Below are 23,632 nucleotides of genomic sequence, written 5' to 3' on the forward strand. Positions count from 1 at the left end.
TTAAAATACTCATAATTTGTGGTATCAGTAAATTTTATACTTTATTAATAAAAATTATTAAAATTCCATTTGTTACATTTTCAGTAACTAATGACAGTAAATATATTTAATATTAATCTTTTCATCCATATCCTTCTTGCCATTTTTTCTCTCTCTTTTGTTTCCTTATTTATCTTTTTCTACCACTTTAATCTTACCTCTCACATACAATGTCAGTAATAAGGTCATTACATCTTTCTATTAAAACTGGTATCGTGGTCTTAGTTCTGGCCTAATTTAAGCACTGACATTATAGATGCATGCTAATTAGTCTGAATGGCCAAATCTCTAACCAGTTAAGCAAATGGAAACATTTCAGGTTATTTCAGCTACCTGGTGTTAAGGCTAAGAGAAAAATGTGTGTTATTTCATGGTAGAACTATTTCTTATCATTATGGTATCATGCATTCAATACATTCCAACTTTTTGCATTCTGGGTTTAGATGTTTGTACCATAATTGCCACAAATTCTTTATATTCCACTTTAATGCTGAGTTGGGTGGCTGTGAGGGAAGATTTTCTTTGTCCAATGATGAGTCAGTTTAATTTTTAAAAATGGATACTATCTATAGAATAGATAACTGATGAGAACCCACAGTACGGCACAGCGAACTCTCCTCCGTGCTGGCTGGTAACCTAAACGGGAGGAAATCCAAAAGAGAGAGGGCACATGGATGCGTGTGGTGACTCACCTTGCTGAGAGCAGAAGCTGACACAACTTTGTAAAGCAACTATCCTCCAGTGAAAATTAATGAAAAATATTGCCTAAGTTCTTTGTATGAACACACATAAAGCATTTTATGTTAACCCCATCATACAGAGTGTCTTCACTTTCCAGTCTTAAACTTCCAAATGGACCAAGCCCTAAAAGTTCTTCTGTTAATTATCTATCAGTAATTTGGATGTATTTACCCATGCAAATAGTGTTATAATGGGGTTATTACATTCCCAGGCTAGCCCCTAATGTAGTCAAACACAGTTCCAGTGGTATTAATCCAAGCTCTGATTTCTGGAGCAGGAGGAGGAGGAGGGGAGGTACAGTGGGGAAGCGGTGTAGCCGGGCCAAAGGCAGGAGGTGGCAAGGCAAGAGAGGGAGAGAAGGGCTAGAGGGAGAGAGCTTTCCCCGGATTTAGGCCTCATTCTAAACAACAAAAACCCCAATGCACTTGGCTTTTGTGACTTCCCTCTCAGACCCTGATGTTCTCATTCAGCCCTACGGTTCCACCGTATCCGCCAGGCTTCAACCCTCCCTACCCCCACCGCCCCTGACTCCCCACCACTGAACACACTCACAGGACTTCCCTTTCTCAGTGTGAATGTGCTTTACAAGATGTTTGGAAAATACCAGTCTAAGAGGATTTAATCATTTTGAGGGGCTCCTTGTCCCAAAACCACTGAAGTCTGTCATTCTCTACGTAGGGGAATTCCAGCCTATGTAAGAACATGAAGAGGGGAAGAAAAAAGAAAATGTTTTGAAGGAAGATGCTTTTATTTTTTTAAGATTTTTTTTTTAATGTGGACTTTTTTTTTTTTTTTAATGGCTTCCTTGGTGGCTCAGATGGCAGATGGTAAAGAATCTGCCAGGAGACCCAAGTTTGATCCCTGGGTCGAGAAGATCCCCTGGAGAAAGAAATGGCTACATATTCCAGTGTTCTTGCCTAGAGAAGTCCATGGCTAGAGGAGCCTGGTGGGCTACAGTCCACTGGTTGTGGAAAGTGAGACAAGAATGAGCGACTAACACTTTCAGTTCTCTTTCATTTTTTGAAAGTCTTTATTGAATTTGTTACACATTGCTTCTGTTTTATATTTTGGTTTTTTGGCCATGAGGCATGTGGGATCTTAGTTCCCTGACCAGGGATCGAATTGGCACCCCCTGCATTGAAAGGCAAGTGTCAACCACTGTATTACCAGGGAAATCCTGGAAGACGCCTTTCTTTAGGGTTCATCCCCTCTGCTGAGCTCCACTAAGCAGTCCTTGGGGTGCACTGATCTAACATTTCCCTACCCTCCCTTAGTAGCAAAAACCTAGCCTCTAGCTGGCCCCCAACATATGCTTCTAGACTGAATCAAGTAGGTTTTTTGATTATTTTTATTTTGTTTTCCCAGGGCCAGGCATGGGTGGAGCAAAGGGCTGGCTCTGTGTGAAAGGAGGCTAGAGGAGAAGTGAAGTTGAGGCTAGGAATACCCATGACCTTGTTCACAGATCCCTTGTTGAGATCACCCAGCAGATGCCGAAGTCCCTGGAGGACGGGCACAGCTACGATGTTAGTAAATGAAGGTGACAATGTAGCTTTTGTTGTTTAGAACTGGGAAGGTTTTAAGGTGGGAAAAGTAGGGGAAGTTGTTGGCCATGCTGGCAGAGTTCGCAACACTGTATGATTTTAAGGCGGACTCCCTGTTGAAGAGTGCCATGTCTAAGAAGGCGAGATACATACAGGTTTGCCAGCCTCGCTGGAACGTGGGCTTCTCTCTGGATTCACTCTCCCCATCGTCGTGGATGAGTAAACTCTGTTCAGGGGAGGGATGCTTGGCCTCCGTGCTGACCCGAAGCCTCTTCAGACCGCAAATAGCCAGGTACTCAGTGGGGAGAGTGTTGGTACTGCACAGGGACAGCTTCAGGTCCCGGACAAGCGTGAAGTTCAGCAGGAGCCCCAGCGCAGACGTGTCTGTGAACCAGATGGTCAGACGGTCACTATAGCTCGTTTGCTCAACGGCAAGAGGCAGCACGGTTTTACAGCTGCACATCAGGTTGGCCAAACTGTAGTCACAGTCCCGGATGTCTGCTGAGCAGCTGCACTTCCGAATGGTGTTTTCCTTGGTGAAAATGAGCGTGCCGTTCCTCTGAGCCCTGGTGAAGCAGTTGAGTGCAAAGACGCCCAGCGCACCGATCAGAAAGATGCTGTGCCCAGAAGGAGGTGCCATTCTCGTCTCAGCGCAGGCCAGCCAGGTTCCCCTTCATGAGCCGATTCATTGAAACTCACCTGAAAGAAAATAAGTTTTGTTATCACAGCCTCTACTTAGAAACGAGCAACTTCTGGGAAAAAAGGAACCCCCGAAATAACATGTCATAAACTTTCTCACTTGCAGTTTCAGCAAAGGTAGGAGATGCTAGGAGCCCAAGCGTAGGGCATGCTCTTTTCTAAGAGCCTGGGGTGGGGGTGGGCAGCAACCAGGCCCCTGAAATCTGAATAAGTGAGCTGGAAAACTCCCGGTGGTGTCTGTTGGTGGTGAGACGAACACGCCAACAAGCAAGCAAAGAGTAGATGCCGGGGGAGGAGACCTACTGCCTGTGGACAGAGAACTGAAGTGACTGGAGGGTACTGTCTGTCTTACCCACTTAAGCATGCTCATTCCCTCCTCCCCCTCAATATCTGACTTCCTGGAATTCAGGAGACAAGCGGTTTCTTGTTGGAATCAGCTACCCACGTGCTATCTGTTAACGCAGCACACATACCGATGATGAAACAGTTAATGGTAAACCTCAATGTCTAACTAGACAAACATGCTCCCCTCCCTCTTATCACTCTGTTTATACTACCGTTCATATTTTCCAGGTCTCCGAGACCAGGATTGTAGTCCACATTAACTGTGTCACTAGACAAGGAAAAGACCCATTGCACAGCAATTCATCACAGGGATCTTGATTTACCAACTCCTTTCCCCCAAACAAACCATATCAATTGATTTAAATTTTTTTTATTCTTTAGTTGGTTGCACTGGGTCTTTGCTGCCTCATGGGCTCTCTCCAGTTGTGGCTAGCAGCAGATACTCCTCCTTCCAGTGCTCAGGCTTCTCGTTGCTGTGGCTTCACTTGTTGCCAAGCACAGGCTCAAGTTCGCAGGCTCAGTAGTTGTGGCACGTGGGTTTGGTTGCTCAGCGGCACGTGGGATCTTCCCAGATCAGGGATCGAACTCATGCCCCCTGCATTCACAGGTGATCCCTAACCACTGTACCCCTAGGGAAGTCCTATGAACTGATTTCTCCAAAACGTGAAACAGTATGTAAACACTGTTAAATGATCAAATTAGGTAGGAATGCATGCTGAATTGAAAGAGCAGCCCTGATGTCCAATTTGGGTGAAAATGCCCTATGGGTGTCTGGCGTTTAATTGATGTGTGTGTGGTCTTCTTTCATGGTGTGATTGAAATGACATACCTTGTGAAATAGGACACCAGATTTCAGTTTTTCAAAAATAAGTAAATTTCCCCTGACTTAGCTGATGACCAAAGAGAGAAAACAATATAATCCTGGGTATCTATCCATATGGCAGTGGGCACGGCAAGATGCTGGGAATGAGACCTCTGAACAGGATCTGGTGACGGCCCCCTCAGGAGGAGTGCTAAGGAGACACTGATGGAAAGTCAGTGCCCGGGGGGATAAACATGTGTCCAGAGAAGATGGTGACAGCGGGTAAGGAGCTAGGCTGACCCGCACCCTTTAGGGAGCGAGATGAGGCTACAAGAGGGCAGCTAGGGTGGGCGCTCAGGCCGCACAAGGCCGTCAGCAGGAGCTGGAGTGAGGGTAAGGAGATAACGAATCGTCTCGGCCAAGCACACCTGGACAGGAGGTGAGACATTGGTTCACAGCAGTCAAAATGTCATCCATCCATTCATCCAACAACTGCTCATGGGGAGTTTCCTAGGTGGCAGGCACTTTGCTAGCCCTGTAGATACAGCTCAGAATGAGAAAATGAGCAAAGAGTTCTATGGGACTTGATTCTGCTTCCAGTGCCCAAGGTGGGCCAGGCCTGCGTGTGAGGACCAGAGGCTAAGAGAGTGAAGATACAAAAAGAAACAAAACCTGGATCCTGCCCCAAGGGCACCTATGCAAAAGAGGAAGATAAAGAAGGCTGAACTGAGGAAGTCAGTCCTTGGAAGGAAAGTTATGACCAACCTAGTCAGTCAGTTAGTGAAGTTGCTCAGTCGTGTCCAACTCTGTAATCCCGTGGACTGTAGCCTACCAGTCTTCTCCATCCATGGAGTTTTCCAGGCAAGAGTATTGGAGTGGGTTGCCATTTCCTTCTCCACAGGATCTTCCCTACCCAGGGATTGACTGAGCTACCAGGGAAGCTAGTAGACAGCATGTTAAAAAGTAGAGATATTTTTTGTCAACAAAGGTCCGTCTAGTCAAGGCTATGGTTTTTCCAGTAGACATATATGGATGTGAGAGTTGGACTATAAAGAAAGCTGAGCGCAGAAGAATTGGTGCTTTTGAACTGTGGAGTTGGAGAAGACTCTTGAGAGTCCCTTGGACAGCAAGGAGATCCAACCAGTCCATCCTAAAGGAGATCAGTCCTGAGTGTTCATTGGAAGGACTGATATTGAAGCTGAAACTCCAATACTTTGGCCACCTGATGTGAAGAGCTGACTCATTGGAAAAGACCCTGATGCTGGGAAAGATTGAGGGCAGGAGGAGAAGGGGACGGCAAAGGATGAGGTGGTTGGATGGCATCACCTACTCAATAGATGTGGGTTTGGGTGAACTCTGGGAGTTGGTGATGGACAGGGAGGCCTGGCGTGCTGCAGTTCATGGGGTCACAAAGAGTCAGACACGACTGAGCGACTGAACTGAACTGAACTCCTGAAGATACACACATAGGATCGTAGCAGAGAGGCAAGCAAAGAGTCCATTCAAGAAACTCGATAAGACGTTTGATAGTGCTTTGTGTTTATTTTGACGTTGCCACAGAGTTTGAGTTTTACTTTTTTTTTAAGTATAAGTAGTGGTTTTCTCTTTTCTCACAATGGATTTTTCAAAAAATTTTTTTAAATTAATTTTTACTGGAGTTTAGTTGATTTACAATGTTGGGTTAGTTTCTGCTGCACAGAAAAGTAATTCAGTTATGCACATACGTATATCCACTCTTTTTTTAGATTCTATTCCCATACAGGTTGTTACAGAGTATTGAGTTCTCTGTACTATAGAGTAGGAGGTCCTTATTAACTATATGTTTTATATATAATACTGTATAAATGTCAATCCCAATATCCCAAATTATCCTTCCCTCCCTTACCCCTTAGTAATCGTAAGTTTGTTTTGTACATCTGTGACTCTATTTCTGCTTTGTAAAAGGGTTCATTTATACCATTTTTTTAGATTCCACATATAAGCGATATCATATATTTGTCTTTCTCTAACTCACTTCACTCAGTACACCACTCTCTGAAAGTGAAAGTCACTCAGTCGTGTCCAGCTCTTTGCTACCCCATGGACTATAGTCCATGGAATTCTCCAGGCCAGAATACTGGAATGGGTAGCCCTTCCCTTCTCCAGGGAATCTTCCCAACCCAGGTCTCCCACATTGCAGGTGGATTCTTCACTGCTTAGCCACCAGGGACGCCCAAGAATACTGGAGTGGGTAGCCTATCCCTTCTGCAGATCTTCTTAATCCAGGAATCGAACCAGGGTCTCCTGAATTGCAGGGGGATTCTTTACCAGCTGAGCTACCAGGGAAGCCCCACACCAGTCTCTAGGTCCATCCACATTGCTGCAAATGGCATTATTTCATTCTTTTTTTATGGCTGAGTAATATGTTTACTACACAGATTCAACATATTCTTGTTAACTGTGTCCCTTCTGCCATTTTAACTTAGTGGATATTCAGACTCTTCTTGCTTGCATGCACCTTACCCATGCATCCATATCGGAGTGTGTTTTACTTGTTTTACTGCAAGTTCTTAGACCCGCTTTCTGCCTGTTTACATCATTTAGTAGTATCTATATTCCACAGGGTTTTCTTAAAGGATTTATTCATTAGTTGATTTTGTAGCAAAAGAAAGAGTTTGAGAAATGTGTAGAGCCATAATTCTCCCTGAACGAGAGGCTTAACGGTTTTAAATTGTGTTGCAATGTGATGGTAAGTACCCCATTTAGTAAGGAACAGTGCATAATTTATTAATTACAAGACAATTTTAGATGATTATTTGTCCCAGATTCCACTGAAGGTTTCTAGGACTTCATGTCCCAGAAACCTCGACATCCCTGGACTAGGAATGCTGACGCCAGTACCACTGGCCTGCTTTGCTCCCAGCCTTGGAGGGAAAGGAAGGGAGGGGCATCTATCCATCAGCTGAAACCTGGCAACAAAGTATTGATATCATTCTCTAGAGTGTTGATACTGATCAGAGGCACAGGTGGAAAAAGACAGGGGTAAGACACTCATTTGAAAAGTCCCTGATGCTGGGAGGGATTGAGGGTAGGAGGAGAAGGGGACGACAGAGGATGAGATGGCTGAATGGCATCACTGACTCAGTGGATGTGGGTTTGGGTGAACTCCGGGAGTTGGTGATGGACAGGGAAGCCTGGTGTGCTACAGTCCATGGGGTCGCAGAGTCAGACATGACTGAGCGACTGAACTGAACTGAAGACAGGAAAAGAACATGAATTTCCCAGAACAAGTTGGGCTGGAGATCCCCAAAGGGATTTGTGAGCAACTTCCCAGCAGTCAAAGACCTGGCCGGACCTCAGCAGGAGCCCTGCCTTCTGGATGTCAGGGAGATTGAAGGCCAGACCAAGGAGGCCAGATGCATAGGGCTTCATGAAGGGGCACAGAGTGGGCCAAGTGCCCCTGGTAATGGGTTTACGTGGTTTCCTCAAAGATGCTATGAGGACATTGTTCTCCTTCAGTCTTACTGTGAGTTTCTTTCTTTGAGTTTCTTTCTTTAAGTTTCTTGACTGTGGATTGTGAGCACCCGACTTTCATGACGTATTAATATCTATTCGTGCGTGCTCAGTTGCTCAGTCTTGTCCGACTGTTTGTGACCCCCATGGACTGTGGCCTGCCAGGCTCCTCTGTCCTTGGGATTCTCCAGGCAAGAATACTGGGGTGGGTTGCCATTTCCTTCTCCAGGGGATCTTCCCAACCCAGGGATCGAACCCTCGTCCCCGGCATTGCAGGCAGACTCTTTTCCACTATGCATTTGGGGGTAAATTCCAAACAGGCGTAAGCAGAATGGGTACAAGTGTGTCACATTGCCCCACCCTACCCCACCCCCCTTTAATATTTATTTATTTGGCTGCGCCAGGTCTTAGTTGCCGCTTGTGGGATCTAGTTCCCTGACCAGGAATCGAACATGGTCCCCCTGCATTGGAAGTGCAGAGTCTCAGCCACTGGACCTGCAGACAGGTCCCTACCCCAGCCGCTTGATCTGCCTCTACCCATAGTTGGGGTGGCACTGTGGGAAGGATGGTTTTCTCTGGAGGCTGCTGAAATTGTAGAAGGGACCCATGGATCTGTTGGCAAGTGCCAAGTGTCCAGAAGGGGTGAGCTTGAGAGTGAAGCCAACCCAGAGAAAAACAGAGATAAGAAGTGGAAAGATATTCCTAACAATCTTTTTTTTTGTTTTTCATCACCCAGATCAAGCTATGCCCAACATTCTTTCTTTTAAAAAAAAAAATGATTTATTTTATTTTTGGTTGCGCTAGGTCTTCATTGCTGCACAGAGGCTTTCTCTGGTTGCAGAGGGCGGGGGCTGCTCTCTAGCTGTGGCACACCAGCTTCTCGTTCCAAAGGCTTCTCTCGTTGAGGAGCACAGGCTCTAGGTGCGTGGACTCAGTAGTTGCAGCTCAAGGGCTCCAGAGCACTGACTCAGTAGTTGTGGCACATGGCGTCGTGACCTTCTTTCCTGATTTTTTAAAAAAGATGTGAACCACACTTTTCCCCTATTCAAGCCAGTCTGAATTGGGATTCTATACTAAGCAGCTGAAGGAGTCTTGGTGCACTGACATTTGATAAACTAGGCTTTTTTTTGCATTCACTCAGTAAACATTTGTTGAGTACTTGCTTTGTGCCTGGACTGTGATATAAGTGGAGAAAAATAAAGCCAATAGGAGCTCTGTCAAGGAGTTACACTCTAGTCAAGGACACACTGAACCAATAGTCACAGTGTCACGTGATAATAATCATAACCACAATTTGTACGGGATATTCAGTCTGCACTAGGACTCCCTGGAAGTGGCTAAGTTCACAGGGGAGGTAATATCCGACTAGAGGAATACTTCTTGAATGGGAAAGATAAAAGGAAAATTATCTATGTAATTATCATAGGGTGATCAGAATTTTTATAATCAAAAAGTAGGATAGAGAGATGGACAGTTTATGAAGATGGCACGAGTAGCAGTCAGTTCATTTCCGTTCGGTTGCTCAGTCATGTCTGACTCTTTGTGACACCATGGACTGCAGCACACCAGGCTTCCCTGTCCTTCACCATCTCCCAGAGCTTACTCAAACTCATGTCCATCTAGTCGGTGATGCCATCCAACCATCTCATTCTCTGTCATCCCCTTCTCATCCCGCCTTCAATCTTTCCCAGCATCAGGGTCTTTTCCAATGAGTCAGTTCTTTGCATCAGGTGCTAAAGTATTGGAACTTCAGCATCAGTCCTTCTAATGAATATTCAAGACTGATTTCCTTTAGGATGGACTGGTTGGATCTCCCTGCAGTCCAAGGGACTCTCAAGTGTCTTCTCCACACCATAGTTCAAAAGCATCAATTCTTGGGTGTTCAGCTTTCTTTATGGTCCACCCTCACATCCATATATGACTACTGGAAAAACCATAGCTTTGACTAGACGGAAGTAGGAAACTAGAGCAGCAGTAGGAAAAGGCAGTGAAGGGTCCTGTGGGGCTGGGATCCTCTGACTTGCTCTGACACATCATTTTCTCAATGTCGCAGCCTTTCCTGTGCTCACTCCATCACTGAGATTTGCCTGCTGTGACCTAATATGAACCCCCTCCACAACCCTAGGGGCAGGGACATAGGAAGGGGCAGGGGCCATGGGATCTATCTGTGCCCATCTTTTTATGCCATGCTAGAATCTGCCCACAAATGAACAAATGCATAGTGAAACCACGATCAAGTTTAATTGCTTCCTTACATTACAGTCTAATGCCATCAAAGGCATAAGGTGGATTTACTCGGCTCCACACAGTCATTCAGGGACTCAGGCTTTATTTTTTTTTTTAATGCTAACTTCTAGAGCCCACAGGTCCTCCACAGCATTTTCTGCCCGCGTTTCATGGGCCAGAACTGAGCCACCTGACTGCAAGCAGCTTGGAAATGATGCCCAGCAGTGTGCCAGGAAGGAAGAGGAGAGCATGGGTATTGGTGGGCACTAAAAGTTACTGATCACACCTAGGTTGTAATACACAAAGAATGAATTTATGCAACCACGACAAAAGCTCAAGTGGTGTCAGTCCTCCTAAACCTTTCAGGCAAGAGGCTGAACACCATGGATGATCATTAACTTTTTGATCATGGAATCACTGAACATGTCCAGAAACCAGAGCTCCTATTCAGACTTAGTGCAAATATCATTTTTATATTGCAGTTGGAGAAACCCTGAGTGCAATTAATGTGAACAGCTAGCTACACAAAAGCAAAGACTCCTGAAATGAGCAGATACAGACATCAGACAACTTCAAAACAAATTCCACACAGATTCCTTCCCGATCTAGGATTACACCCAAAATTTAGATAATGTTTATACTTGGCTCCAAAAGGAACGTTTCAAACTGGACTAGTTTTGTTTATAAGAAGATATTACTAGTAAGGAGATAGTGTGTCAGTGGGAGGATAGCATTTGGACCATTTTCCTGAAAACAGATTTGAAATGTCATGAGTAACGATGTTTTGAATTCTATAGTCCTAACACAAAAGACAAGAAAAATGACTGTGGGAATATAGAGTAACGTTCTCCAAATCCTTGCAGCAATTAAAACTGAAGAGTGATCTCAAATTTTAATTCAGAAGTAAGTTTAATTTGAAATTAGGAGTGATTTTTTTTTTAAGCGGAAAGGCAATTTAAGGAAAAGACTCAATTGAAGAAACTAGAGGAGAACCAGACACTGCTGAGATGCTCCAGTAAGAAGCAGACGGTCGGAAATATAAATCTGAATGGCAGCATGGGGTAGAAAGGCAGAAGAAATCCAATGTCTGGATGTCCCCAAAAAAAACCCACTTGGATGCAGGACTTGAGGAGCTAGGCAAGGATGTCTCCCCCAAATGCCATCCCTAGAGTGTGTCCCTGCAAAAATCCTCTAATATTTGGAGGTGGTGAAAATGAGAAGAATTCCAGAAAAGGAGACAATTTGGAATCTTGGGTGTGTCCCATAAAGGGAGAGATGTACCCACACTCTGGAGTGTATTTTATCAAAAGGGTGCCCACTGCTTGCTGACACAGACAGTGGCAAGATGGCCTCACTTAACACAGGGGCCTAATGGGTTGCCCAAAGAACATTGCATGCACTATGGAAACAAACAGCTGGGAAACTAACTGTAAAGTGAAGTGACTGGTGGGTGCTAATTAAAGACACAGCTCGAGTGTTGGGCAGGAATGCGAAAGACTCCCAAAGAACATGCTGTCTGGACTGAGAAGAGAGAGGTTGGGATAAGGAAAGCTGAGATGCTGAAGATAGAAAAGCAATTTCAGCAAAATCTCAGCCTAGAGTACTTGGTGTGTCTTTGGGTCATGAGGCTAGGAACGAGGCTGGGACTATGCCAACCAAGCTAAGGGGTCTGGTCTCCAAACTCTTCTGATCTTCACTCCTTTAATAAGAACCCTTTCCAACAGATAAAATTTTTAATTTATAAAGGTTTTAGAAATACCACACTTAATTATTTACATTGTAAACAATACACAAAAAGAATGGACTTTTAAATGTTTGAGATGAATCATGAAAATGGCTTCCCTGGTGGCCCAGCCAGTAAAGAATCTGCCTGCAATGCAGGAGACCTGAGTTTGATCCCTGAGTCAGGAAGATCCCCTGGAGAATGACATTACTACCCACTCCTTGGAGTGGGTATTCTTGCCTGGAGAATTCCACAGATAGAGGAACCTAGTGGGCTATGGTCCACGGGGTCACGAAGAGTCGGATATGATTGAGTGATTAACACTTCCACCTCACTGGCTTGTGTATATACACCCCCTCTTTGGAGGTCCCTGCAAGCGACAAAAGTGAGGAGCTGAGGGTTTGTAATCAGGGGCGACCTGGGTAGATCTGTGCTTATGGAAGCTCATGAAGGTGCCAGGTGGAGAATGAATTACAAGAGCAGAGACCAGGCGACAAAGAGTTCTAAGTGAAAAAACACTTTTCACTTGCATTTTCTCTGATGGTTTATCTTTCTCCATTTGCTGACTCCTTCTAACTCCAGGCTCTCCAGATAAATTCATTTCAATATCTGGAGTCTTTGAGGGGGTAGAGAGAACCAAGAGGGTGGAATTGAGGAGGTGGGGAGGAGGTCGAGGCTCCCGCCCTGATGTCCCCTTGCTGTACCTTCATCTTAATTCCTTTCCATCCACTCTTTCCAGGTTCAGTTCAGTCACTCAGTCGTATCCGACTCTTTGCGATCCCATGGACTGCAGTACACCAGGCCTCCCTATCCATCACCAACTCCCGGAGTTTACTCAAACTCAGGTGCCCGGTGCTAAAAACCGACTCTCATATAAGGGTCGAAAATGATTTTTGTTGTTGTTCAGTCCCTAAGCTGTGTCTGACTCTTTGCAACCCCATGGACTGCAGCACTCCAGGTAAGCCTTCATATAGATTTAAATAAACACATTCTTGCCCAAGGCGATAGCACTTTAAGCCTTATCCCTACCTTGCTCCTTGTTAGAGGGAGAGCAAAGGATAAATAGAAGCATGGGAGAAGTGTTGGGTGAGACTCTTGTCTAGAACCCAGTGGCCATCTGATCTCAGGCCCGCTTCCCACTTGTTCGTGGCTGTGATAGCACTCTGCCCATGGAGGCCAGAGGGGAAATATTGGCTACTCTGTGTTATACAGATGAGATTCTCACCGAGCTGCTGGATGAAGGCTTTAGGTGAAGAACCTTGAGAAGGATTTTTTGAAAAAAAAAAAAAAAAAAGAAAGGATTTTCAGCATTTTCCTTTTCTTTGACTCTGGTCCACAAGCGCACTGCAGGAAGCAGGTTAGAGATAAACACTATGTAAACACTATGTAAGATGATATCGGAAAGAGGAATGATATGCTTACTGTTTAATATCTCAACGCTTACGATGTTGAAGGTAATCTGGGTTTCTCGCCAATGTCTTCTTACTGGGATGAGCGTTGCCTTTTCTTTCTTCTTCACATTCCACAGCGGCACACACCCTGTCTGAGGGATGAACGCTCAGTTTTCACACGCCCTCCTAGGTAATTCTGAAGTCACCACCTTGTGCGATCTCTGTTGATGAAAATCACTTCCCTTCCACGGAGGTTTACATAGCTCATCATGAGGGCCAGGAAAGTGGGCTCACTGTGACTCTGAGGCGGCCGGTTTCTCTCTAGAATTATACAGTAGGACCTCAACTATTTACTGTCATCTGATGGCTTTCCTCATCTAGAGAAAGAAAAAGTACAAGTTTGTGTTTCCCCAAGTTGGAATTCAGGCAGAATCAGCTTCAAGCGTGCAATTCAGGTCTTCAGGAGATGCAATTTAAAGTATTTTCATAATTAATAAACTCACTAAATATTTTGGATCCAAAGAGTCTTTTCTTAACCATTTCTCTTAAAATAGCATGGGAATGAAACCACACAGGGTTAAAATAAGAGTAAAGCAAGATGCATGTTGTAATATTAATATATATCTATTAGTGCTATTCACTATTACAACTACTCAAAAGAACTGTAATATTAATACACAGAGTACTTTCAGTTCAGTTCAGTCGCTCAGTCGTGTCCAACTCTTTGCGACCCCATGAACTGCAGCACGCCAAGCCTCCCTGTCCATCACAAACTCCCAGAGTTCACTCAAACTCACGTCCATCCAGTCCGTGATGCCATCCAGCCATCTCATCCTCTGTTGTCCCCTTCTCCTCCTGCCCCAATCCCTTCCAGCATCAGAGTCTTTTCCAGTGAGTCAACTCTTCGCATGAGGTGGCCAAAGTACTGGAGTTTCAGCTTTAGCATCATTCCTTCCAAAGCACCCCCAGGGCTGATCTCCTTTAGAATGGACTGGTTGGATCTCCTTGCAGTACAAGGGACTCTCAGGAGTCTTCTTCAACAGAGTGCTGCTAAGTCACTTCAGTCGTGTCCGACTCTGTGTGACCCCATAGACGGCAGCCCGCCAGGCTCCCCCATCCCTGGGATTCTCCAGGCAAGAACACTGGCGTGGGTTGCCATTTCCTTCTCCAATGCATGAAAGTGAAAAGTGAAAGGGAAGTCACTCAGTCGTGTCTGACTCTTCGTGACCCCATGGACTGCAGCCTACCAGGCTCCTCTGTCCATGGGATTTGCCAGGCAAGAGTACTGGAGTGGGGTGCTATCGCCTTCTCCGCTCCAACAGAGTACTTTAGTACTGTTCATAAACTATGACTTTTGTAATGTCAGAATTAAATTAATAGTAATAATAGGAATATATATATTTGGGATATTAGAGCATTCCAAAAGCCACCTCTGCAAACCTCTAAAGTAATGGTTCATTTAACACACGGCTTGCACTGAAAATTTGAATGGAGAACAGGCTCAGAATAATGACGATGTGTGGGGGTCTGGAGGAGGGGTCGGCGGAGGGAAGCGTCAGCACTTGTCTCTCCTTTTTCATTGTGTTGTTGTTCATTCGCTAAGCTGTGTCTGACTCTTCGAGACCCCATGGACTGCAGCATGCCAGGGTCCTCTGTCCTTCACTCTCTCCCTGAGTTTGCTCACATTTATGTCCATTGAGTCAGTGATACTATCTAACCATCTCATCTTCTACTGCCTTCTTCTCCTTTTGCCTTTAATATTTCCCAGCATCAAGATCTTTTTGAATGAGTCGGCTCTTCGCATCAGGTGGCCAAAGTATTGGAGCTTCAGCTTCAGTATCAGTCCTTCTAATGTATATTCAAGGTTGATTTCCTTTAGGATTGGCTGGTTTGATCTTCTTTCAGTCCAAGGGAATTTCAAGAGTCTTCTCCAGCACCACAGTTTGAAAGTATCAAGTTTTCAGCGCTCAGTCTTCTTAACCCAGACTAATTAAAGCTGTGGGCTGAGTCCAGAGGAGCTGTAGGCAGATGTTGCCTAGACAGCTCTCAAGAGCTCTGAGATGTGGGGCTTAGAGGTTGGGGACAGAGGCATTCTCCCCACTTCTGCACTGAGGGTAGCCCAGGTCTGGCACAGTGAGGGGCAGGCAGCATCATTTGGCCCCTCCTGGAGGACACACTGGGATGCTCCTGAACTCTGCTCTCTGGGAAGTGAATCAACAGGAAGCCCCTTAGCAGCAGCATGGGACAGTTAACATCCAGTGGTCACAGAGACACATGAAAGGACCACTTGGGAACACAGGTAAGGCAATCCTGGGGACCCCAAGAAATGATCAGAGGAGACTTTATTGTATAGACACAGTGGTATGGAAGGAGGCAAGGACCTGTATCAGGAAGGTGGGAACACAAACCAATCAATTATAAGCAATTAGTGTTAATTTAGCTTTATATGTGCCCAGCGGTTGGTGAAGCCAGGATCTCTTCAAGTATCACTTGGATTGCTGCTTTCAGATAAATGTGTTTAATGATAGAAATGAACTAATGTTCTCAAAAGCTTCTAGTCTGAGATAATTAAGAGCTAACTGAAAACAGGCATTTTATGTTTTGAAAGCACTGAGCTTAACTGAATGTTGATATCACCCACAGTTTGCCCATTGGATGCTGGACCCATGGCTGTTGGCATGTTGTGTAAGTCGGATCTCTGATGTGACAAAGCCCTGGTCTTCTGGTTGACCTTGGTTCCCCAGTCCCTGGTGCCTGACACGTGGAGGCCCTCCATAAACACTTGTGTTATTCAAGTGCATCCCTATGTTAGCTAAGTCAGAGTGCATGTATCCCTCCTTTGCTTCCTCTTTTACTTTTGCCTCCTAGAATTGTGGAATGTAGCACATGATCAAATCAGCAAGCAAAATCCATTTCAGCATGAATTTCAGTGCATGGCCCAGCCATGACAGAGGAAGCATGATGAACTTTTGTGTGTTAGTCAAAGAGTGGGTGTATTTGAGCTCAGTATCCTATGTCTTGCCTCTGAATCTCCTTGAAGGCCATCGAATGACATCTGGCATAAGTCCCAACAGGCAACCCCAACCTCTTGTGACTTTACCAGTGAGCATCCTCTAAGTTTGCAGTTGCCTTGGACCATTTCTGTGAATCTGATGGAGACACGAGACGAAACACAGTCACCCAAGATGCGGACCATGAGCCCCAAATCAGGGCCCCAGATTGCTATCCTTCCACCTCACTCCACAGACTAAAGGGAAACATGAGTAGAATCAGCGTTGAGTACATATTGATCTCATAGATATTTGTGGGCATCAGAAACTATCGCCTGAATTGCTTTTGGTTGAAGGGTTATAAAAACCCTGCTGCAAACTTCCCAACAATCTAACATTTAAGCATCCAGTCTTATAAAACTAACATGGGAAGAGCTTTGCTCACATTACTGGGCCTGTATTATATGAGCGGGATGTTGCCAAGGAAAATAAGCCAGAGTAACCCCTTTGCCAGGAGATGAGAAACAAAAAATGTTGGTAGACCTTTAATATTTTAATTACCTGCTTCCAGAACAATAAAAAGGGATTCAGGTCTTCCAGTTAACAGTTGTACGTGATTACACTCCCATAAAGTATCTTAAACTATTTCCTTAAAATGTAAGCCTTAAGCTTTTTCCTTTCATCTGCATTCAATGATTAGATTTCAGAAAAGTTAAGGGTTAAATTTTTCCGTTAGTGGTTTTAGTTACAAATATTGGAACCATAGGCAATTTGAAATCTGTTGCTTTCTTGGAAGATTTTTAAGAGTTTTTACATGTCTACAACTAAAGGTAATGTGAGATCCTGGAACAGAAAAAGGACATGGGGTATATAAAAAATCTGAATAAAATATGGATATTAGTTAATAATAATAATGCATCAATATTGGCTCATTAATGGTGACAAATGTATACTATAGCAATGTAAGATGCTAATAAAAGGGGAGACTGGTTGTTGGGTACATGGGAACTCTCTGTGCTAGCATCACAATTTCCCTGTACGACTAAAACAATTCTAAAATGAGACTTTTATGTGAAAAGAATGCCTCCTGATCTCACTGATGACTCACAGAAGATTATTTTTGTGACAAGAGCAGGGCTCCAGTGGATAAACTGGACAACACAATTTGGGTCAAATAGAACATCCATGAAGTGGTGAGTAGGCATCACTCCAAAGGACTCCTCTAGAGCTCCTGGCCTTGAAGAAGATCCTGGCTTCCTTACTGACCTGGGAGACCAGGCATTTCAGAGACGCAAATGAGACATGGTCCTTTAATGGGAAATAGGTCACAACTGGAAAGAAGAGGCATCAGGGAAAACTGTTAGAACAAGTCCTGACGTGTGTGCATAGGGGTGTGTGTGTCTGTGTGTGTGTGTGTGTGATGCTACCTCATACTGCTTATGTTGCCCTGTGTCAGAAGTGTTTTCTATTTCTCATCTGCTAAGAAACCATCAGGATTCCCAGGTGGCCTGGTGGTCAAGTATCTGCCTGCCAGTGCGGGAGGTGGAGGAGATTCGGGTTCTGTCCCTGGGTTGGAAAGATCCCCTGGAGAAGGAAATGGCTGCCCACTTCAGGATTCTTGTCTGGGAAATCCCACAGACAGAAGAGCCTGACGGGCTACAGTACACGGGGTGGCAAAGAGTTGGACACAACTGAGTGCAGGTGCACGCGCGTGCACACACACACACACACACACGAAACCACCCTCATCTCTTAAACTGTCTTCACATCTTTCACGAATCTTTGGTAGACTAGATTCACGGATGAGAGCTCTTGCCTGCCTCCAGCCTCTTATTGGTCTACCTCAGTTAACCATAAAGGAAAAACCAAGCTTGTATAAGCAAATCTATAGTCACACAGAAAGTCAGTGCTTGCTTATGTCAGATTTTTAAGCCACTCTGATCAGGCTGTCCTTAGGGTGGCCCCACCAGGTTCCCGGTGACTCCCATTCCCCAATGTGTCTAAGCCAATGGTTAATTTCCTTGTCCCGTTTTGCCTGACTGCTCACTAGCATTTGATATGGTTGCCCACTCCCTCCTTCCTGAGCAAAGACCCTTCTGTTCTCTTTTCCATTGCATGCCCCTGTTTCCTTGCCACCTCAGTGGTCACTCCTTCTCAGTATCGGGCTAGCATCTTCTCTGCTTCCATAATGCTGTTGCATACCCCTTGCTCAGCAACTGGCTCCCTTCTCTGTGTATATCCACTCCCTTGGAGATTGCATGCTGACCCCTGCATTTCAGTATTATCTATATGCTTGTCATTATCCAGCTCCCAAATCCTCCCTTGAACTTCACGCTCATGTATCCAGCATCTTACTTGATAGCTCTACCTGAATATCTAACAGGCACCTCAAACTTAACTTGTCAAATGTACACTACTTGACTCCTAAGAAAGTTCAGACGGCTGGATGAAGAAGAGATGTTATTGCATTAAAATTTTACTACACAAACCTTTGGGCTTCCTGGGTGGTGCAGTGGTAAAGAATCTCCCTGCCAGTGCAGGGGACACAGGAGACACGGGTTTGATCCCTGGGTTGGGAAGATCCCCTGGAGAAGGAAATGGCAACCCACCCCAGTATCTTGCTTGGAAAATCCCACGGACAGGGGAGCCTGGTGGGCTACCGTCCATGCGGTCACAAAGAGCTGGACATTACTGAGTGACTGACATGCACTCACACAAACATTTACTACCCCTCAGCCCTGTGTTCCCAGGGTTAAACTAGCTAAATATAGAAAACAGTCATCGATAAGAGGCAATGTACTTTCAAATAAGAAATGTGGGAGTTACATGTGTGTTGAAAAATGACTGAAATTAGGAACTACAGGTTTCCTTAATATTAATAATAATATTTAATAAGTGTGTCTTTTGGTGCCAGGTACTGTTTGAAGTATTATTGCATGTCTTATATCATTTAATCCTTGCAATAATCTTAAAAGTAGATATTATGACCCTATTTTCATTATCAGAAACACAGAGAGATTTCATAACATGGTCACAGTCACAGAGCCAGAAGGAAACAGCTAAGATTTGAACCCAGACAGCGACATATACTCTAGGGAGTCACGATGGAAATGACAGTCCTATTTCCCATCCTAGGGTTGAGTTCCTACTCACATGACATCCCGTACCTCGGATTCCATTACTAGATTCTGTGGCCTTTAACCTCAAGTGTGTATAGAAACCTCAAGCTAAATGAATGGGAAACAAAAGGAAAGAAGAGAGTTCCATTTTGCACAAGCATCAGAACACTTTTTTTTTTTTTAAGAAGACACTTGTAAATTAGACCTTTAAGGACAACACTGGTTGAATGCTACTTCTTTTGACATGGTGAGGGAACATGGGACAAAGACTTCTCGAGAGTGAGCCAATAGGCAGTCTTAACGAAAATATGCAGCTTTCTACTTGACACAGGTTCCTGTGAGAGTTAATTAGCCAATGGTTGCAAACCCCTCAAGCCTTTCCTGTAAATGGCTTGGTGTGCCTGTATGCGTGGTAAGTGCTTCTGTCGTGTCTGACTCTGTGATGCTATGGACCATGGCCCGCCCAGGGTCCTTTGTCCCTGGGATCCTCCAGGCAAGAACACTCGAACGGGTGGCCATGTCCTCCTCTGGGAGATCTTCCCTGACCCAGGGATCAAGCCCATGTCTCTTACATCTCCTGCATTCACAGGTGGGTTCCTTACCAATAGTGCCACCTGGGAAGCCAAATGACTGGGTGTACACTTAGCTGGTCCGACCCCTGGTGCCCCAGCTCAGCACACCTGGCCCCTGATCACACAGCCCCGGAAAACGGCGATGGTCTCTTCCGACCACGGACACAGAGACATGATCCACCACTGCATCTGACTTGCTTTTTCTGTCCACACCACACAGCTTGTGGGATCTTAGTTCCCCAACCAAGGGTTGAACCCAGGCCCCTGGCAGTGAGAGGGGCACTGAACCACCAGGAAATTCCACGGATCCTGAATTTTAAAGGTAGATAGTATACTGCTGCTGCTGCTAAGTCACTTCAGTCGTGTCCGACTCTGTGCAACCCCATAGACGGCAGCCCCCCAGGCTCCCCCGTCCCTGGGATTCTCCAGGCAAGAACACTGGAGTGGGCTGCCATTTCTCTCTCCAATGCGTGAAAGTGAAAAGCGAAAGTGAAGTCTCTCAGTCGTGCCGGATTCTTAGCGACCCCATGGACTGCAGTCCACCAGGCTCCTCAGTCCATGGGATTTTCCAGGCAAGAGTACTGGAGTGGGATGCCATTGCCTTCTCCGAGATAGTATACTAGGTTTAAGTAATTAAAATACTGAGGTGAAAAAGAAAATTGAGAGATCCAAACCAGCTGTTGAGAAGTATTCATTTCCATAGAGGCTTTGTCGGACTGTTCTTTTCAGAAAATGCCCAATTTCTGTCAAAAAGATGATGTGAAGTCTTTTTTCCTTTTCAAACATTATTTTAAATAATGCATTACATTGAATTATTTGATATAAAAATAAAAGTAAAAAAACTTCCCAAAGATCTTTTCATCAAAAAAAAATTTCAAGCAAAAGAGGTCCGATATTTTTGGTAGTTTTAAGGATAGGTTTTTATGAATATTACGCCCAGTTCTTTTGAAACATTTCCTTTCCTCAATATGCACCAACACACGTATTGCTAAGAAACTCCCCAAAACATATTTATGAAACAATGAAATATATGTAGAATTGTGTAAGGGTTACTGGTTTTGACCAAGACATCCCTGAAAGCCTGTTGCCTTTTGCTATAGTATTTATCTTGTTTGTTTCACTTTTGAATACAGGAACCAATTCTTTAAAAAGTTAACTGATCTAAATGTTGATGCTCATCTAAATTTGATTTCTTCTTGTCTTCCTATGTTTTCTAATGAATAGTGTGTAAACAGTAAATATAACACCATTAGATAAATATAACATTATTAGATAAAAACAGTGAAGAAACAATAAAAACCAATGTTTTGAGAGTTCCCAGTTTTGCTTGTGATCACAATAAGTAAAAGCGATATACCACATAACTCTTTCACTGAGTTCTTATTTAGCGTTAAAGACCAACAGGAAATATAGCTGGAATTTTTCTTGTTCTTTTTTTTTTTTTCACTTTTCGCCAGATCTTAAAAATAGAAACAAGAAGCCCAGATTCCAGGGAGATATTTGTTACATAATATTAACCTAAGTGAGTCTATCTATTTAGGGAATAATGAGAAGACCACTTCATTCTTTGCTTGATGTTCTGAAAACATTTCCTTTGAAAGGAAAGAGAATCGCAGTAGAAAGCAATTCACATGCCTGGAAGCTTAAAGGAGAGTTTCACGGTGAAAGTGACTCATAAGTGTGCGTTATATTCAGGAAACACAGACACTGCAGAAGGTGGTGCTGATGGTGGCTCTTCAAACATTACAGAACTCTCCTGCCATGCAGCAGAAATCTGAAGCTGTTAAAAACTGTTAAGCCTGATAGGCTTTGCAAAAAAAGAACAGAGAAATGACTTACATCTCAGAGTTCCACGAAGAGGTTGTCTCCTTCACTCCCAGGCTGATCCTTCACTCAGGCTTGACAGCTGGTTTAATCTGCCGGCAGGAAGGACGGAATGCCTGTTCTTGCACTTGCTGTTCTTTTCTGTTTTCAGAAGGCCAGTGGCCCTGGTCATTTCCATGGCAACCAGAAGCACGCTGCCAGCCTTCCAGTTGCATGAACCACACAGCAGAAGAGAACCCGTCTTGGTCACTGCTGGCCACTCTTTGGGAGTTCCAAAGTGGAAAGTTTCCAGAAGAGTCAAAGGAGACTGCTGCTCTATGCTGACCTGAAGGGCTGACGGTGATGTGAGGAATTCTACTTTAGCAGGAAATTGAATGGATTAAACATAGAGCGTGGAAGACTCCTTGATGCTTTTACTATCATGATCATGCTTTGTTCCACTCTTTTTGGCCCAGTGAATTGTTACTTACGTCAAATACCCAAACTAGTATAAAACTTGTCCCAGTATAGTTGTTCCAGAGAGAAAATGAACTCATTTTAGCTCCAAAGAAGTAGTCCTGCCGAGAGATTATTACACTGTGTGTGAAGTAAGTCAGACAGAGAAAGACAAAGATCATATGATATCACTTATCTGTGGAATCTAAAATATGATGCAATTTTAGTATATGTGCTGCCAAAGCTAGCGCTAAAATATGATACAAACGAACTTATTTACAAAACAGAAACAGACCCACACACATAGGAAACAAACTCATGGTTACCAGGGACTTCCCTGGTGGTCCAGTGGTTAAGACTCTGAGCTTCCCATGCATGGGGGTGTGGGTTCGATCCCTGGTGGGGGAACTAAGATTCCACACTTCATGCTGCATGCCCCCTCCCCAAAATAGCATCATACAAACTTATGGTTACTACAAGGGGAAGGGGAGGGGGAGGAATAAATTAGAAGTTTGTAATTAGCAGGTATAAACTATCGTATGTAAAACAGATGAACAACAAGGTCCTGCTGTATAACACAGGGAGCTATACTCTATATCTTATAATAACCTATAATGGAAAAGAATATGAGAAAGAATATATATACACATATCTGTGTACATCCCTTTGCTATACACCAGAAACTAACATAACATTGTAAATCAACCGAACTTCAACAACAACAACAACAAAAAACAAAGATATAGTCCTGCTCTATCTTCAGTTCAGTTGCTCAGTTGTGTCCGACTCTTTGCAACCCCGTGGACTGGAGCACGCCAGCCTCCCTGTCCATCACCAACTCCTGGAGCTTACTCAAACTCATGTCCATTGAGTTGGTGATGCCATCCAGCCATCTCATCCTCTGTCATCCCCTTCTCTTCCCTCCTTCAATCTTTCCCAGCATCAGGGTCTTTTCCAATGAGTCAGTTCTTCACATCAGGTGGCCAAAGTACCGGAGCTTCAGCTTTAGCATCAGTCCTTTTAATGAATATTCAGGACTAATTTCCTTTAGGATGGGCTGGTTGGATCTCCTTGCAGTCCAAAGGACTCTCAAGAGTCTTCTCCAACTCCACAGTTCAAAAGCATCCATTCTTTGCTGCTCAGCTTTCTTTATAGTCCAACTCTCACATTTATACATGACTACTGGAAAAACCATACGTTTGACTAGACAGACCTTTGTTGGCAAAGTAACGTCTCTGCTTTTTAATAAGCTATCTAGGTTGGTCATAACTTTTCTTCCAAGGAGCAAGCTCTGTCTTAAGTTCATTTAAAAAAATGTTAAAAACAAACAAACATGTAAGATATTCTGTTACATTAACTAATGAGGGCTCATTATGGCAGAAACCAGATGGATGGTGGTGATGGAGAAAAGTTTTGGTACTTAAAAACATTAGAAGACTGGAGCAATTGAATCTATCATTCCCCGGATTCAGATTAGCCGATATGCTAAAGAAGAGAGCATCTCCCTAGGAAAGTTTATTCATTTCTTTATCATTTATCCAGTGGGCTTGTTCCACACTCCTGCACTGTGCCAGAAGCTTAGAACAATAGAGATGAATGTCATCATTCTTGTCTTCGAAGAAGTTGCAATACGAAAAGGGTAGTTAGATATGTTGATTGTGGGAAATGTTTGAGGGGTGGGCACAAAGAAAAT

At 44.2% G+C, this 23,632-nt stretch overlaps 1 protein-coding gene across 1 annotated transcript; it reads right to left on the reverse strand.

Moving 5' to 3' along the window:
• Positions 1-2,110: 2,110 nt before the first annotated feature.
• On the reverse strand, positions 2,111-22,035 carry CUNH21orf62 (chromosome unknown C21orf62 homolog). The gene is made up of 2 exons (XM_040228233.1): positions 21,520-22,035; positions 2,111-3,020 (listed from the first exon to the last, which is right to left on the reverse strand). Exon 2 carries the CDS (start codon positions 2,959-2,961, stop codon positions 2,305-2,307), a length of 657 nt encoding a protein of 218 aa, XP_040084167.1. The 5' UTR covers positions 2,962-3,020; positions 21,520-22,035; the 3' UTR covers positions 2,111-2,304.
• Positions 22,036-23,632: the final 1,597 nt, after the last annotated feature.

Source organism: Oryx dammah, unplaced genomic scaffold (genome assembly GCF_014754425.2).
Source record: "Oryx dammah isolate SB20612 unplaced genomic scaffold, SCBI_Odam_1.1 HiC_scaffold_2, whole genome shotgun sequence".
In the NCBI taxonomy this organism is placed as follows: Eukaryota; Metazoa; Chordata; class Mammalia; order Artiodactyla; family Bovidae; genus Oryx; species Oryx dammah.